We start from the raw sequence: 16,657 nt of genomic DNA on the forward strand, positions 1-16,657 counted from the left end.
GTTTGCATTGTTATGAGGGGGAGGAATCAAACAGGGAGTGTTATTTTAAAGAAAGGACTCAATCCATTTTGTATCACAATTCCCTTTGGCAGCCTGGTGAAGCCAATGAACTTGCTTCTCAGTTATCAAAGTATTTAAAAATGAGAGTTCACAAACATTAGTTAAAAACTTGTTTCACAAAGCTCTCCTGGGATGTGGATGGGCATCCTTGGCCTGTGAATGCAGCAAAACAGGATTTCTTTGTATACCCAACAGGGCTACACAGTAGGTTCCTGTTTGCTGGATTGAAGATTTACAAAGTAACTGGTGATGAGTGTTTGCCATACTATCATTTTGGGTTAACCAATTAATTTTCATTTGTGGGGGGAGTAAATCATATAAAGGTCAGAGAATGGATTTAAACACAGGCAGGTCAGGGTTTTGTTTTGTTTTTTAATTAAATTTTTGTTGTTAGTTTAATGGTATAAAAACCACTATTTGAATAAACCATCTTTGGTAATTACTTAGCTTAAAATATGAAAATAAGGAGCTCAGAGGAAACCTCTGCTCATAATACTTGTAAACTAATAAAAACTTACCAAATACTAGTGGTAGGTAATATGCTTAATTTGATCCATGATCTCATAAATATGGGCAATCTCTACAATGCACATTAACATATTCACATCTTCATATTCTATAGGAGTAATGAACTACAAAAAGGAGGCATAATACTGTGGAAATTATGCGAAACTTAAAGTCTACAGAGCCTTGAATTTAATCTCACCTTTAATATTTAATAGCTGTGTGACCATGGTAAAGTATCACACCCATTTGTAGTTTTACTTTTCTCAACTAAGCCTGCCTGACAAGGCAATTAGGCTCTTGGTGATCAAATTAGAGAATTTATAAAATAATTGCAAACTTTAAAGCTCTCTATAAATCTTCTCTATTATTGTGCAAGTCCTCCCATATATTCTACAGAGGATTTACTGAACCCGCTGACGGCCCTCTAAGTCATTTAATAATAATTTAACAGTCTCAGCATAGCAATCAGTCTATCTGCTTAGCTAGATGAACAACCCAATCAAACATTCCCTGAATACCTTCTCTACTACTTCCTTTATGTATGTTACTATTGGTAATATTCCACAATCTACTTAACATGAGTCTTCCTATTGTCTTTTGGGTCACAAATCACTTCTGATTCTTTTAAATTTTTTAGTGTTCCATGATTTGCAGGCAAGATGAATTTGTGTATCAATAAGTAGCTTGGGAATGTTGAAAGAACCAGGCAACTTCCCAAATGTAATCCAGCCTTATCCTTCTCCTATTTAATTACGGGTAGTGTCTTACCAAGATAAATTTGTTAATGGACTGTCCATCCAACTGCATGCCATAGTCTTAAGTAAAGATAGAGGCATTCTTCATTAATCTGAATTTTCCTTTGAGTGATTTGTTATCTTATTAAGGAAATATTCTGAGACTTGATAGCCTCAGTATAATGCCATCAATAAATAAAAAGTATTAAGAGAACTTCACCAGCAAAAGGATATCTGTTCCATTTTGATGCTGGACAGGATATCTATCAGTCAAGCACATATACCTGCTGTTTTAAATTTCACTTGATATCGATAATTATAAGAATACTGAAAAAGTTATTGTTGTTATATCTGCTGGGGGATTTTCTATGATCTTAACATATGTGTGATATATATTTCACTGGAGAAAAAAGCCTGTGAGGCTATGTTTTGCTGTCATGCTTGTAGGTGTAAAAGAGGAAAGGTAGAGGAAGGACTTATCTGTGCTTAGCTTTAAGGACATGGTCTACTACTATAGGAGGTTTACTTATATTTTGGTGGATTTGTGTTTAATTTAAAAATATTTATGGGTACAAATTGCAATCCATTCATGCTTTCTCATTGTGTAACTCTTATTCTATATGGTAGCCTATTTATTTATATGGTACTTCTCAAATCATTAAATGAATGGCTTCCTTTAAATGTGGTATGACAAGTATAGACTTTTCAATGGACTAGAAGTCATCATACAAGAAATGGGCTAGCTAAATCTGGAGAGGCGATTTATGTTACAAATACTGTTACATATTAATTAATGTTACAGATATTAATTTTTCAGTCACTCAAATGCTAAAAGATGTTCTGCTGAGTCACAGAAGGATCGTGATCTGAGTCTAAGGATATCTACACACCAATGAAATCAAACAGCCCCCTCAACTAGGGTAGTAAAGACCATTAGAAATACAGCTCCTATTTAATCTGTGCTGATGATATTGACTAAAGGAAACTTTCTTGAAGACAAAACTAAAAAGAAAAACTTACGCAACTCCATGGGGAGCATCTGCCTGTACATAGACTTCAAAAGTAACCTTGTCATCTTCTATAAATCCTTTTTCAGGATCAGTAACTTCCTACAAAATAAAAAAAGACTGTTGAATCTGTATAAGACATATTATGAAATACATATACTCTTTAAAAAAAAACAATAGTAATTCTATTGACTATAAGTTTCTTGTACATAAGGATTGTTTAATTAACTGAATACCTGTTTGATCACTAAATAGTACCCCCCCCATCCCCAGTCACATCTTTGTGAAACTTAAGCAATTCTGTTTAGGTTTTTATTTTTGTAACATTTCAATGTGCAGTGCACCAAACAAGGCATAAAAGAATCACTGGACTTTTAAAGAATTACTCCAGTAATATATAGGTACTACCAACAGTTTAATTTGGCTCCTTAAAATGTTTACTTCAGAAACAGTGATAATGAAACAAAAGGTTCAAGTATCTATAATGTTATAGAAACTGGAAGTACTAATAATGATTCATAATTTGAGCTGTTTTTTGTTTTCCTGTTGTAGATATTACTGTTCTGTTTTTGGCTACAATACAGTATATACACATTCCCAACTAGGCACAAACTTATATAAAAGTTCCTTTGGTAAATTGGCAAAACATGCAATATGAGCAAGGAATTTTTGCCCACATACTTAACATCTTGATGCTAAAATCCAGGGTAATTTTATGAACAGGAATCATACAGCATTTAGTGAAATAAGTGATATAAAATCCAATTGTAATATATGCTAACCACATTGTTAACTTACACTCCATGCCATGAAATTGGAAAATCCCCAATCATTTTCTTTATGAAAGAATAAGTGACTGATGCGGCGGCTGAATGATTTTTCATCATCTTTGTAATTTATTATCTTCAGTACAGCTTGTGCATGACAAGACCATGACCTGTTTTTAAAAAAGTATATGAATATATGAAAGGCTCAGTAGATAAACTAAAACATTTAAGACACCAAAGTGCTTTAAGATCTTAATTCATATATTTAACAAACTAATCAATCTCAAAAACTGGTTAAGAGGCAGCAAAAGCTTTGTTAAGTTTCATTCTTTAAATTTTCTTTAGTGAGAAACTGGTTCTAGCAAAAACAGTCACAATTTAAGTGTTATGATTCAGTATTTACAAAATATTAAATATTTTTTTCATAAAACAAAAAACAGTATCTGCTATTCCTGCCGTAGCATTTTAAAAAATTGAGACCTGTGATTTCACTGGTGTAGGGAGCTCCTGGTGAGGAAACTCTCTCAACCAACGTAGGTCAGCAACTATTTTGCAACCTTAGAAAGTTGCCTGGGACACTGAAGTTAAAGGAACTTTCCTGAGGTGACAAAACCAGGATGTGTCAGAGGAGAAACCTGAATCCCATCTGGCACTCTACATCATGCTGTCTAAAAACTACTCTTTTAGGAAAAAATTTACAAGCTCATTGTGTTTTACAACAGCATAAAAGTTAGTTCTTCTTTAAACAACAGAAGGAAGGTAAAATGTTTTCAAATTCAATGCCTAAAATATTCTAACAATAAGGATACTGATTTTAGGTGTTTTATGCACCTACATATCAAAGGGCTGAAGTCAGCTAGCAAACTTTACTTTCTAATCTTCCTTTGTTGTCTAGTAATAAAAGGAATAAGGTGGAGCATGGGTAAATAAGATCAATGTTTGCAAACCAAAAGGAATACATCAAACCACATTAAAAAGGTAACATGTAGATTACACGCTTCAAGTTTGCAAAGAAAAGTGAATAGTAAAAATCTAAGAAAAACACCTTCATGACTTCTAAAATGCATGACCTAGCCATGATCACCCAGGTGATTTGGCAGAATTCCAAAATGGAATTTTGTACTGGTTTAGAAAGGTATCATTTAATGTGATTTCTCCTTGTCTATTTGAGAACAGAAATTTTAAATTCAACTACAAGAATTGCAATTACGGACCAAAAACTACAACATTAAATTTTTAGTGGTCATGAGCAAATTTTGTGCTGGTAAATGTGCCATAATTTCCTGTGTCTGTGTATAAACTGATAAGCGATTGTTATGTTAGGGTATAAATTCATAGGCACTAAATTGTTTTGAACTTTGGCCTCCCTGTATTCTTCTCTTTCGAATATTTTGTCTAAATTGTGCCCAAAATGAACTAGTTTTCTAGTCTGGGAATCATCGAATCTTGAGCTAAAAGGAATCTGAGAATACTTAGTCCAAACTCCTTATTTTATAGATAAGAGTAAGCCTGGGAGAGATGAAGGGACTTTGTCCAGTCACACTAGTAGCAAGCAAATAGAGATAGGAGATAAGTCCTTTGAAATCTAGATTGAATGTTCTGTCTATAACACGCTATGTTGCACCTTGATTCATGAGCATGTGAAAGACTAACAAAATTAGGATGAAAGAAAAACACTATTTGTCCCCAATCTAGTGTCGATTATGAAGATTAAATAAGAAAGACTATTCCTAAACAAGCCCTTTCTCCAAACATCTAGAAAGTGATACTTATAAACATTATTAATAGTGGCACTCGCCACACAGATTCATGGAACAAAAATGTGATGTTGTATTACAGTTTTCTTTTCCTAAGCTCTGCTGTGATGATTCCTCTTCTGACCAGAGAACACATAATATTAACATATGTTCTTCCCATAAACCAGGCATATTTTCTACACTCAATTGAAGCATACCATTTATGATCATCAGGTCATGGGCATAAGAATGAGGAGAAAGTCCATTTGTCCCAACTTAGGAGTTTTGAAGTGTTTTATTACTCTAATGAATTTTCTCAAGGAATAAATGAAAGGGGTTGGACTATACAGGGGTGAGGAACCTGGAACTTGTGGCCTTCTAGGTCCTTGGGTGTGGCCTTTGGACTGACTCAAAGTTTTACAAAACAAATTCTGGATTCTGTCAAAGGGCCCCCCCCCCACTTGAGGACCTAGAGGGCCTAAAGAAACCGCAGGTTCCCCAGTCCTGGACTGAAATATCTCTAAGGCTCTTTTAGCTCTAAATCTTATGATCTTCTGTAAAGAATCATATAATTTTTAGATATGCTGCTTTATAAACTCATCATATATAAACCAAGATTTTTCCCTGTTCTGAATACTTTTTGGAAATTAAATGAACAACATTTTCAACCAACAACAGGGGATGGGGAAGACATACCAAACGTCAAAAGTCACATGAAGCCCCCGTAGTGCGAGTTCTAGCCCTGCATCTATCACATGAAGCCCTGTAGTGCGAGTTCTAGCCCTGCATCTATCACATGAAGCCCTGTAGTGCGAGTTCTAGCCCTATATCTATCACTAACTGGTTGGATTACCACCTTAAGGCAAGTTTTTCTCTGGGTTTCAGTTTTCTTGCTCATAAATAAGAAGTTTCATCGAAATGATTTCCAAAGAACCTTTCAGCTTTTCTTTGGATCTAGGCTGCTTAAAAATGTAGTTATTTTTATCTACATTTGTAAAAAAATGTAAAATTGTAAAAACAACAACAAAAACAAAACCAAAAGCCCAGCACATAAGAGACAAGTCAGAAATTGTCAAATCATGAAGTGGTTTCCCCTTAGAAGATATTAAGTGAATATAAGCAATCTACCTGCACACCTTCACAGAATGACCCTTGACTTCCTAGGCTAGCAGGGGCTGGGAATAGTAGGAATAGAGCAATTACCTATATAAGGCATTTTATTGGGTTATGAACTGAGGACACAATATAATAAGGATTAGAACTTCCTAAGAATACAAAACTACGGTAAGTGGAAGGAGTAAAGAAAAATCACTTTTGCTTTTCCAAAGGGGAAAAAAGTCTCTGTGTTAAACGTATCAAATTTGTTTAATGAACATTTAATTAACATTACTATTTGTGGGTTTATATTGTCATCACAGAAAGTATCTTACGTGGAGTCAGATTCAGCATTGCATTGGAGAAAGAATCCTACGCTTTTTTGGTGTGGTCTGTCTGGATAAAATCGTGGCATCACCATGATCTTCCATGGAAGATTCCGTACAAAACACGGAGGACTAAGGACTGATTCACTCAGCCTACTGAAACGTTCAACTGTAAACTGAAAGGTTGCTTCTGAACGCCAGCTGGTATCTGTAAGAAAAATGATCAGGAAGTCAGAGCATATTGAATAGTAAAAGCTGGAAATATTCTTCAACTATACAGATGTAATCCCAGACAACAATAAAATGCCAGAAATACAAAAACATCCTATTTGTTGGAAATTCACTGGTCAATCCATTAATGATGGATATGAAGCACAATGATTATGAGCATCAACTGAGCTCCAACCACTATAAAAGATTAGTGAATGTATACTCTAACAGACTGGTAAATGTGTACTCATGGAATCTGAAAATGGAAACAGGGAGAGTGGAAACTGAAGGAATGACAGAAAACATCTATTGTGTTTTCCACTGAGAAACTAACATCAAGGACAATGAATGGCTCCTTACTGAATTCTATCATCCAAACTGTTGAGAATGTTATTCAATAGTATGGGAAAAAATATTAAATTTCTATTATTTCATAATTCACTGGCAGCCCAAATGAACCAGGGATGGAGGAAGAAAAAAGGACAATCTTGAAAATTATAACTGAAATTATTTTTAGAAGCAAAATAAAAGATTTTGAAAATGAGACCCATATGCAAAGGCCTGGGGAGCTGGAAGGAAAGCTTAGATGGAGACATCAACTGTTTGCTGGCTTATAAGGAGATGAAGAAGAGGTAATATAAAATGACTGCTTGTCTCCAGCTAGTTAAAAAAATTTAATCACCACTAGGTAAATAAGTACAAATTTTTTTTTTAAATAATCAGCCCCATGCTCCTAATAGCAGAAGCCTTCAAACACCAACACAAAGCCAAGCAAGTGACCTTACAGTACATGAAGCGAAGAAAAAAACTGACTTTAGAGTTAAAAGCTCTAAGTTAGGTGGTTTTTTTTTGGAGTGCACATGTTTTTGATGTTCAGTTGAAAAGTTGCTTGCTTCTTCTTTCACATTTTGTTAATAGTTACTAAACCTGAAAATTCTCAACTAGGTTGTTAGATGATGACACCTATAACATTTCCAGAATCATTCTGGAAAAAAAAAAGCACATAGGCTTTTTTGTCTAATTCTGGATAAACAATTCATCTTTCAGGGGCTGCTAGATGGCGCAGTGAGTAGAGCACCAGCCCCAGAGTCAGGAAGACGGGAGTTCGGTTCTGTCCTCAGACACTTAACACCCACACACAAAAGTTTTTAGCCTATTTTTAGCTAATTTAAAAATCCTAGCCATTTTAACCTTGGGCAAGTTACTTAACCCCAATTGCCCTCCAAAAGGCAAAACAAACAAACAAACAAACAAAACCAAAACCCAACTCATCTTTCCCAACAAAATATTTATTATATCATTAAATCTAAAAGTTCCCTCTGATTTTCTCTTGTGGCTAGGATAATTCATTTTAAAACACCTTATCTAAAGTCAAGTTTTTTCTTTTCCTTTGCATTAGACTACTATTAGACTACATACTAGAAGATGGTGGAAATGTAGGATTTCTTGGGGAATCTCCTTTAGTGCTCTCTTAATGAAGAGCCTTGGCCTTAAGGGTTGAATTTTTAAAAATCTCTCTATGGGGGGGGTGGCCAGGTAGCACAGAGAGTAAGAGCACTGGCTCCAGTGTTGGGATGACCTGGGGATCAAATCTGGGCTCAGATACTTAGCACCACACCCAGAAATAACTGGCTGTGTAACCTTGGGCAAGTTACTTAATCCCGATTGCTTTAAAAAAAAAAAAAGACTTAAATTCAGTGTTTTATACACAGAACAAAGAGCCTCTGATTTTGATTTCAAGTTAGCATTTATTATCTGCATCATGAGTTAATTTTTTATTTAAGCAATCACCAAAAAAAGTAAAATGTATACTTCTTTTGTGCCTCTGCATAGGGAAAATGTTTTCCCATTTAATTTTTTTCCTCAGAGATATTCCAATTTGTGGGCACAGGGGTAGAAAATAACCTACTACACTGTAGCACCTATTTGGAAAACCCTCATTATTATTCCAGTTGGTACTGAAATTGAAGTATGCTTACTTCCTATAAACATTTGGATAATAATTTGGATAAATATCTTAATAAAATCACTATTGAGTACGGTGTGCTGAACAATCACTGTCTTTTTTGTTTCAAATCAACTTTGATGTTCTCAAGACAAGTGACACAGTAAAAAAATATGCTTTGCAAAAATCTCACTCAACCTACTTTAAAATTAGAAGGTATTGCCTCCTTCAGGTACAGCAACCAAAATCTCTGAAATGCAAAATGTGGCCGATGGAACAGCACAGGCAGAGAAGCACGTAGATTGACATATTTTACTTCTTCATGTCAAGTAGCCCAGAGTCAGACAATGATGAAATGCAGCAACTCATGAACTGTTAGAAGAAGTGGTTAGGGTGGACCATAGGAAATCAGCTGGGAGTATAACTGATTTCTCAGTAATTGCTATTTTTAAAGTTACAGAAGTTTTCAAAGTTTGCTAGCAGTTGAATTTGATCTTGAGAAAACATGTCCATCAGTTCTCACAAAAGGGTAGTACTCTTTGCCATAGATAAACAGAACTATTAAAGGCACACCTAATTTTTTGATAACTTATTTCTTTCCCCTCAAAAACTATTCAAGCAATTCTGAGGAGGAAAGATATGTATTCTAAGAGTTTTTCCCTGGACAGATACAAATGATTTTCTAAAGAGTGTAACTATTAATTAAGTTGGAACAAGTCTTAGTACACCAATTCTTTTTTAGAGATAAAGAACTTGCTATAAGGGGAAAGTGTGGGAATTATTCAAGTTAATAGGTCATAGAATGCTTTGTGGAATGAGTCATAAAGCACTGTCATATGTGATGACAAAACACTACTCATAGGACCTTGCAAAACATTCTCATATCTGCTCTCAATATTATACACAAGCCTTAGAACTTAAAATTCAAGTTCAAGGTGTGCCCCTGCAGAAAAGAGCAGCATTCAGATTTAAATTCACAATAAATAACAATATACTGTTTCTACTGCTTTGTACATAGGATGTGTTCTATAAACATGGCTGAACAATGAACTCTTGTTTCTAGGTATTGCTATGATGCTCAATAGGAAATATTAGCAATATCCCCATATTACCATTATTTATCTTACTGATTTAAGTACTGATTGGGTTTGTTTTTTAAACAGGGTATTTTAACACTTAAAAGCTATGGAAAAGAGCATTTAAAACCTATTGCTAAAAAGCACAAAATTATATGAAAGTAGATTCAAGCCAAAACATGTTTCTAACCCCAATGGTCTATTTTTTGACAGCTCAGCCTACAATATAGCACTCTGATAACGCCACACAAATTGTAGGACTGTTTAAATCTCTATTAGGATTCTTTTTGTATCTAAATCTGGAAACTCTCCTTGATTAGTTGGTTATCCTTCATTCTCCAACAGCACCAATATGACATCACCATGTTAGAGTTAAGTTACAATGCGTCCAACTGTGGCTTATCACAGATCAGAATGCTCTACCACAGGTCAGGAACAAACATGTCTAACATTTGGGGTGAATTCTCTAAATTTGTGCATCTTATATTTCTTTTGGGAGAAATTCTCCCAAACATAACTTGTCAGAAATGAGACTCCAGTAGATAAATAATATATTTTGGTCACTCAAAAATATTTACGATTACAGACCTATGATACTGCAACACAATCTAAAAATGAAATGGTGAAGATTTAAGATTTGTGGAAGAATCTGCTGCCCTAATAACTCATTAAGCATAAGATTATGCATATGTCAGATATCACTACTGAAAGAGACAGAAAAGCTAAAACTGTTAGATTACTGCTATATTCACGTATAATTTTAATCATCTTAACTGAAGGAATGACTCCAGTGGTTTTCAACTTTTAATTGGGCGAGTCATATTGGCCATAGGGTATTCCAAAATAAAAGCAGCACTCCTAAAATTTCATAGAGATCTTGTAGAAATAAAAAATCCAATTTTATCTTGTGCATATACATATTTTTAAAAGAGGTTATTTTAATAAATAAGCATATTTCAGCCACAAAAAAAAGCAGGACCCTAAACAAGTCAACTGTGTTTTTAAGCAGAACCCAGTAAAGTGGCGAAACTTATAAAGGTAAACAAATGGGGACATTAGTCTATTTTTGACCCTAAGACAGAGCCCTTAGATAGGGCTCACTTAGTAACTAGTTAGCCCAGAATGTATCTGGAGTAAAAAATCTTTTCAATGATATATCTGATAGAGTATTTGACTTCAAGGAATCTTATTATACCTCGCAAGGTGGATAGCTCTGTTTTTTCTTAATTTAATCAAGCCTTAATTTTCCTCCATGCAACTTCTTGTTCTGCCCTCTTTAGTTCCTTCAAAATGATCTTCATATGGTAACTGATCTCAACTGTACCGGCTGTCCCATCTGAACACTCTCTAAAATATCCATGTCTTACATAAAATGTAGCGTGACCATAACTGAACATAGTATAATTATATTCTGACCAGAGAAGAATACTGGAGGATGGGCTATCTTCACCTTATTCCTAGAAACTATTAAGTCAAATATTAGAAATTATCAAATATTGTTAACTCACTGACCTCCAAGTTTAGAAAAACTTTATATCCTTTTCATCTAGTTATGCCACTTGTTTAGTAACTATGAAGCTAAAGTACAAGACTTTACATTTACTGTTAATTAAAGGAGTCTTTATTTGATATGCCCCACATCCATCACTTTTTAAAAATGCATGTTAAACAATTTATCTCACTTAATTCCCACAATAGCCTTAGTAAAATAGTAAAACTGTCTGCTCAAAGGTAGATCAGTTTTAAATCAGAAACCCCAAAGTATCTATAATCTAACACATATCCCACATGCATGTACTTTTCCTATACTTGACAATGAACTCCACAATCTTAGTAGTTGTGAGCAATGTCTGCACAGTCATCTAATAAGGGAGAAAGGAAGAGTAGTGTCCACTCATTCCCCTCTTAATTATATCCAAAGTCTCACGGATAAAGTGGAAGAGAAAAATAAGAGGTTCATCTTACTTTGTAGTACCTGGGTCCTAAGGTATAAACTCCCTGAGAGTAAGCCTGCTTTCCCAACTGCTTTTCTGCAGACAGAAGTCTTTATGGCACTAAGGATAAGACTTAACAAACATATTCAGGTTTCAAGAAAAATAAAGCATATATTTGGGTCAAAATATTAACTCAGTTTACAGAAGGGTAAAAATCTTACTTAAATCTCAGAGACTCTCACTGATGTTTTTGCCTAAAATATATACCTGTATTAAAAGCATGTAAATAGTTCGCCTTTCTTTTTTCTTTTTAACTGTCAAATGAAATGATTGTTTTCCTGTGTACAATCTTTTTATCAGAGTAATTACTGTCATATACAACCCAATAAGCAATTTTAACATATCATGATCTACAATGGGAGCTTTCACACTACATGAGCTCAATGTAAATCCAAAACAACTGGGAAGCAAATTCCAGATTTCTATCACTTTTGCAAATCATAGTCACCTATGGTAACTGGGTAGATAATTGTTATTGATACTGAATTTTTAAAAACTGAAAAGCATTTATTTGCATACTCATTTGAGGTTGACAATAATTCACTGAGAATGCAACCTATATCTCATGCTTAAGATTATTTCAACAGCCTTCTGGTTGCCAAGTCTCTTTCCCACTCTAAGTCTAGTCTCCATTCAGCTATCAAAGTGATCTTCCTAAAGGATAAGTCACCCTGTCATCCTCCTATTAAACTCAAAATGGCACCATACTACCTACATGATAAAATAGTACGCTGCCTGCCCCCAGGCCTAGAATTCTCTCCCTCTGCCTCCTGGAATCTTTCATTCAGGTCTCAGATGAAAAACACTACACCTTCTGCAAAAAGCTTTTCCTGATTCCTGTTAATGCTAAGTTCCTTCCCCAAATTTATTCGGTATATATCTTATTTGTACACAGTGGTTAGATTGTGAGCTCCTTATGAGTAGGATATGTTTTTTGACTCTCTTCATCCCCAGGGCTTCTAACTACTACACTGTGAGCACTTAAGAAATGCAAACTGATTTGACTAGGTCCATCCCCCCCCCTATTATTTAAGCATTTATGTAGTTCTTTAAGCTTTGCGAAATCATTTTATCCTCATAGCCACCCTTGGAAGGATATGCTATTATTACTCCCACCCTATAGATGAGGAAACTGAGGTAGAAAAGTTATCTACTGTGCTGTCTACTTCATGTTGCTTCCAAAACAAATGCTCACGTTTTTCTCCACTAATTTTATGAAAATTTAATCGACAAGAAAATTATTTTTGACATCAAAAACACTACAATGTGTCTGCACTAACAGAATTCTTGGTACACTATAGGCATAACTCAGTTACAATCTCTCCTAAACAAGAAAAAGGAATAAAAAACAATGTAAAAATAAGTGTAAAATGTGAAGATAAAAATAAATGAATAAAGTATTTCTTTTTACTGTGGGTGGTGGAGAGTTACTTTTCCCTCCTTACCTAAATCTTTACCTTCTCTCATTGCTACACTTAAAGGTCATTACATAACATTATTTTCTTCTTAATATAAAGCCAGGTTTTAGCTACTTATGATGACCTGTTCAAAAAGACTACTGCCAAGTCCTGGTAAATAGTCCACAAAAACAATCCTTTATTAATCTGGAATAAATTCCATACAATTCTCTTTATCTGATATGTAATCCTACACAAATTTGTAACCCAACCCCCTTCCAATAATAATCTCCATTAAAAAAAAACTTCTTAAATGTATGTTTTATCCACTAAAGATAAGGATAAGGGGAGCGGCCAGGTAGCACAGCGAGTAAGAGCACCAGCTCCAGTGTCGGGATGACCTGGGGATTGAATCCCGGGCTCAGACACTTAGCACCCACCCAGAAACACCTGGCCATGTAACCTTGAACAAGTTACTTAACCCCAATTGCTTGGGGGGGCCAGGTGGCTCTGCGAGTAAGAGCACCAGCTCCAGTGTTGGGATGACCTGGGGATCAAATCTGGGCTCAGATACTCAGCACCACACCCAGAAATAAGTGGTCATGTAACCTTGAGCAAGTTACTTAACCCCGACTGCTTTAAAAAAAAAAAATAAGGCTAAGAAATGGGCTCTGCTATAAGTAACCTTTTCAAAATTTCAAAGTATCACTTAATGTTACAACTGGAAGAGATCAGCCTAAACTCCTTATTTGTCATGCTATCAAATTATTATTGTACAATTCCTCTCAATAAACCTCACCTCAAAGATTCCAAACTCCTAAAACCACCCATCTTAAATAGCACACAAAAAGATCTTTGATTCAAAACACTTCATTGCCAATGGAGGACAGGAGCAACAGCTGTTTCATCTCCAGCTCCTAAAGAACAGCAGTAATTTTTAACAATTCAGTTACCTTTATCAAAATTCCATTACACTCTAGAAATGCTCTTTAGATTGTCTAAGTTAGAAATAAAAGTATTTTACTACTGTTGTTTCCTCCCTTACTCTAGGTCTATAAAACTCTTAGCATACAATCACTCTAAAATATAACAAACTAGAGTGGAGTGCTGCTCTCTTTGCTCCTGCATCTATACCTTCTTAATAAATACTGGTTAATTAGACCAGCTTCCTGGATGCCTTTTTTAAAAAGTCTCTTGGCATTTCTGGTGATTGAAAGAAAAACACCAAAAATCCAACAAAAAACCACACCCACACAATTGTCCTTTTCTACACAGGGTTGTAAGTGCACTCCACAGGTAATAAAGCAGCGGGATTTAGACCACGCCTTTTTACCTTCCTCAGTTATTGCCTCAGCCAGCTGACAGGGGATAAACCGCACTGTGAGAGAACTCTCAACTACTGCTGCAGTTTCTCATGAAGGCTGAACTTTTGGCAGGAGGTCTGAACAGCAGTCCTTCTGGTGATGCAGCCCGTGACTGATGGTTTCTTTCAACTGCCCCGTTATTCCCCTGGGAAGGACACAACCCTCATGAGGATTGATGGACTTGTTTTCGACAGAACATGGTTTCATATTACACTGCAAGATTCCAGGGACTGCACAAAATTATTACTGGCTGGTATCTTTTTGGCTTTGGTGGGGTTTTTTTTTTTTTGGTCTTTTTTATTTTAAGTTAACTGGTCATAGTTAGCCAAACTACACAAAAGTTTTCTTTTTTTTTAATGAAAGAGAAAAAGTGAAAGAGGAAAGTGGTATTCAAATGATATGAATTCATTACATCTGCTTCGACATTAAATTCTGCCACTTATATTACTGAACTAATTTGCTTCAAAAACTTACTGTTGTATTACCATGTATGATCTAGGAAGGAAACTTGACCTTTCTATCTAGAGACAGTGTATAAAAATGGAGACCATCTAAAACTGGTTTTATACCTATGAGCTATTATGATTAGCAGGGAAAGTAGTGACTAATCACCTATATGCTAATGTATTAGAAACACAAAGGAAAAACCAAGCAAGCTCAAGAGATGTAGAAACTGTTATGCTATTCAAAACGAAGAGAGCTGTGGTCTATGCTTCACACTCTGAGCTCATATTCTTGATCCTATGAGAGGATGAAAAGTTGCAGGCATGAATATAAACTAAGCTGCTATTAAACTTTTGGTTTTAAATATTCCCAAAATACTAAAGGAAAAAAGTCAACATACTCAACATGGAATCCATAAGCTACTTTGCAATTCAAACAACATGCCAATGCTTTTTAAGCTAGAATGCATAAAAATTACTATAAAGGAACTCTAAAGAAATGCAAATGATAAAATCACCTTCACAAATTTACTTACCATCCTCCATGTCTTCCTCTGTGTTATTATGTCCATCAGCCATTGCTACATTCCCATTGATGACAGGATTTTGTGTAATTCTTGGTGGATCATCTGTATCTCCAGCTTTTAAGAGGGAGGAAAAGAAACTCAATATTTTAACTTTTAATGTCTTCACTTTATAAACAATTCAATAATGAAGTCATATTTAAGTACTTTTATTGGAGGCCATACATTTTCATAATAAAAATGCTATTACAAATGGCTTTAACGAATACATTAAAAAAAAACCTACTGATCATCTGAAGTTTTACTTCTAGAAAATATAAGAATGCCTTTTATATTTACCCCAAATACATACACACTCAGTACACTAACATAAGGATACACTCCTAAAAATAGAAGTTCTACCCTAGCATCTGTGAAAAATTAAAAGAAAACACTAACTGTATTTCAATATAATTTAATCCTTGTGTTTTCTGCATGTAAAAATATCATACTAAGAGAGGTACATACAATAAGCTTCACCAGATTGTAAAAGAGATCTGTGACAAACAAAATCTTATGAACCAGTTTTAAAGGAAAACATATATCCATGTTAAGGTTTTACATAAACCAAATTATTTGGGGGTACAGAAGGGAATACATTCTACATTGGGGCAAGTTTAAAAATTACATATAGACTAATAAAAAAGTAATATGGCCAAAAATGGCCATTTTTGAATGCTTTACTCAACTTTATTATATATTTACTAATATAAAAAGCACAATTTTTTAAAGTAATCTAAAGTAAACTGGCTTTTCTGTAGCTGAGGTTCCCAGTGAAAAAACTTCCCTTTTATAAATGCAGGTTGGCATCTTCTTCATTCTTAATTGTCCAGAGCAGTTAAATGACTTGCTCAAGATTGGGCATAACATAACAAAGTCAGTGGGAGGACTGCTTTTCCTGGCCCCAGAGGAAGTTCTCTATTCATGATAATGAAGTTGTTTCCAGAGACACTATTAGAAACTTAGATTCAGAAAAACTATAAAACATCGATGAAAAATGGGAGCAAAAAACTAGTTAACTTGTTAAACTGAATGCCCATAAATTCTCCAAGAAACAGTAATAATATTATAACATAAAATATCACATCTATAATTTTACATTTATCTCATTTGACCCTGACAATACAATGAGACAGTTGGTTAAACTATTTTCCAGTCACGTCCCATTCTCTATAACCTCATTTGAGCTTTTCTCAGAGATACCAGAGTGGTTTGCCATTTCCTTCTCCAGTTCATTTTACAGATGAGGAAGTGAGGCAAACAGGGCTAAGTGACTTGCCCAGGGTCACACAGTTTGCAAGTGATGGGTGTCAGATTTGAACTGTGGAAGATGAGTCTTTTTGACTCCAGCACTCTTATCTGCTCCCCTTACAATGAGGCTGAGTAGGCAGATTATTACCCCTTTTCGAATCTGGAAACAAGCTCAAATAGGT

At 34.9% G+C, this 16,657-nt stretch overlaps 1 protein-coding gene across 1 annotated transcript in view; it reads right to left on the bottom strand.

The window, feature by feature from the left end:
- Positions 1 to 16,657, bottom strand: part of USP7 (ubiquitin specific peptidase 7) — a 96,921-nt gene that overhangs the window by 30,262 nt on the left and 50,002 nt on the right. Inside the window, 4 exon segments of the mRNA XM_069085582.1 lie at positions 2,322 to 2,410; positions 3,107 to 3,245; positions 6,242 to 6,440; positions 15,198 to 15,302. Coding sequence (XP_068941683.1) covers positions 2,322 to 2,410; positions 3,107 to 3,245; positions 6,242 to 6,440; positions 15,198 to 15,302 — 532 coding nt within the window.

Source organism: Petaurus breviceps, unplaced genomic scaffold (assembly GCF_028583685.1).
Source record: "Petaurus breviceps papuanus isolate PSGF00001 unplaced genomic scaffold, PetGlider_PUasm1.0 118, whole genome shotgun sequence".
Classification (NCBI taxonomy): Eukaryota; Metazoa; Chordata; class Mammalia; order Diprotodontia; family Petauridae; genus Petaurus; species Petaurus breviceps.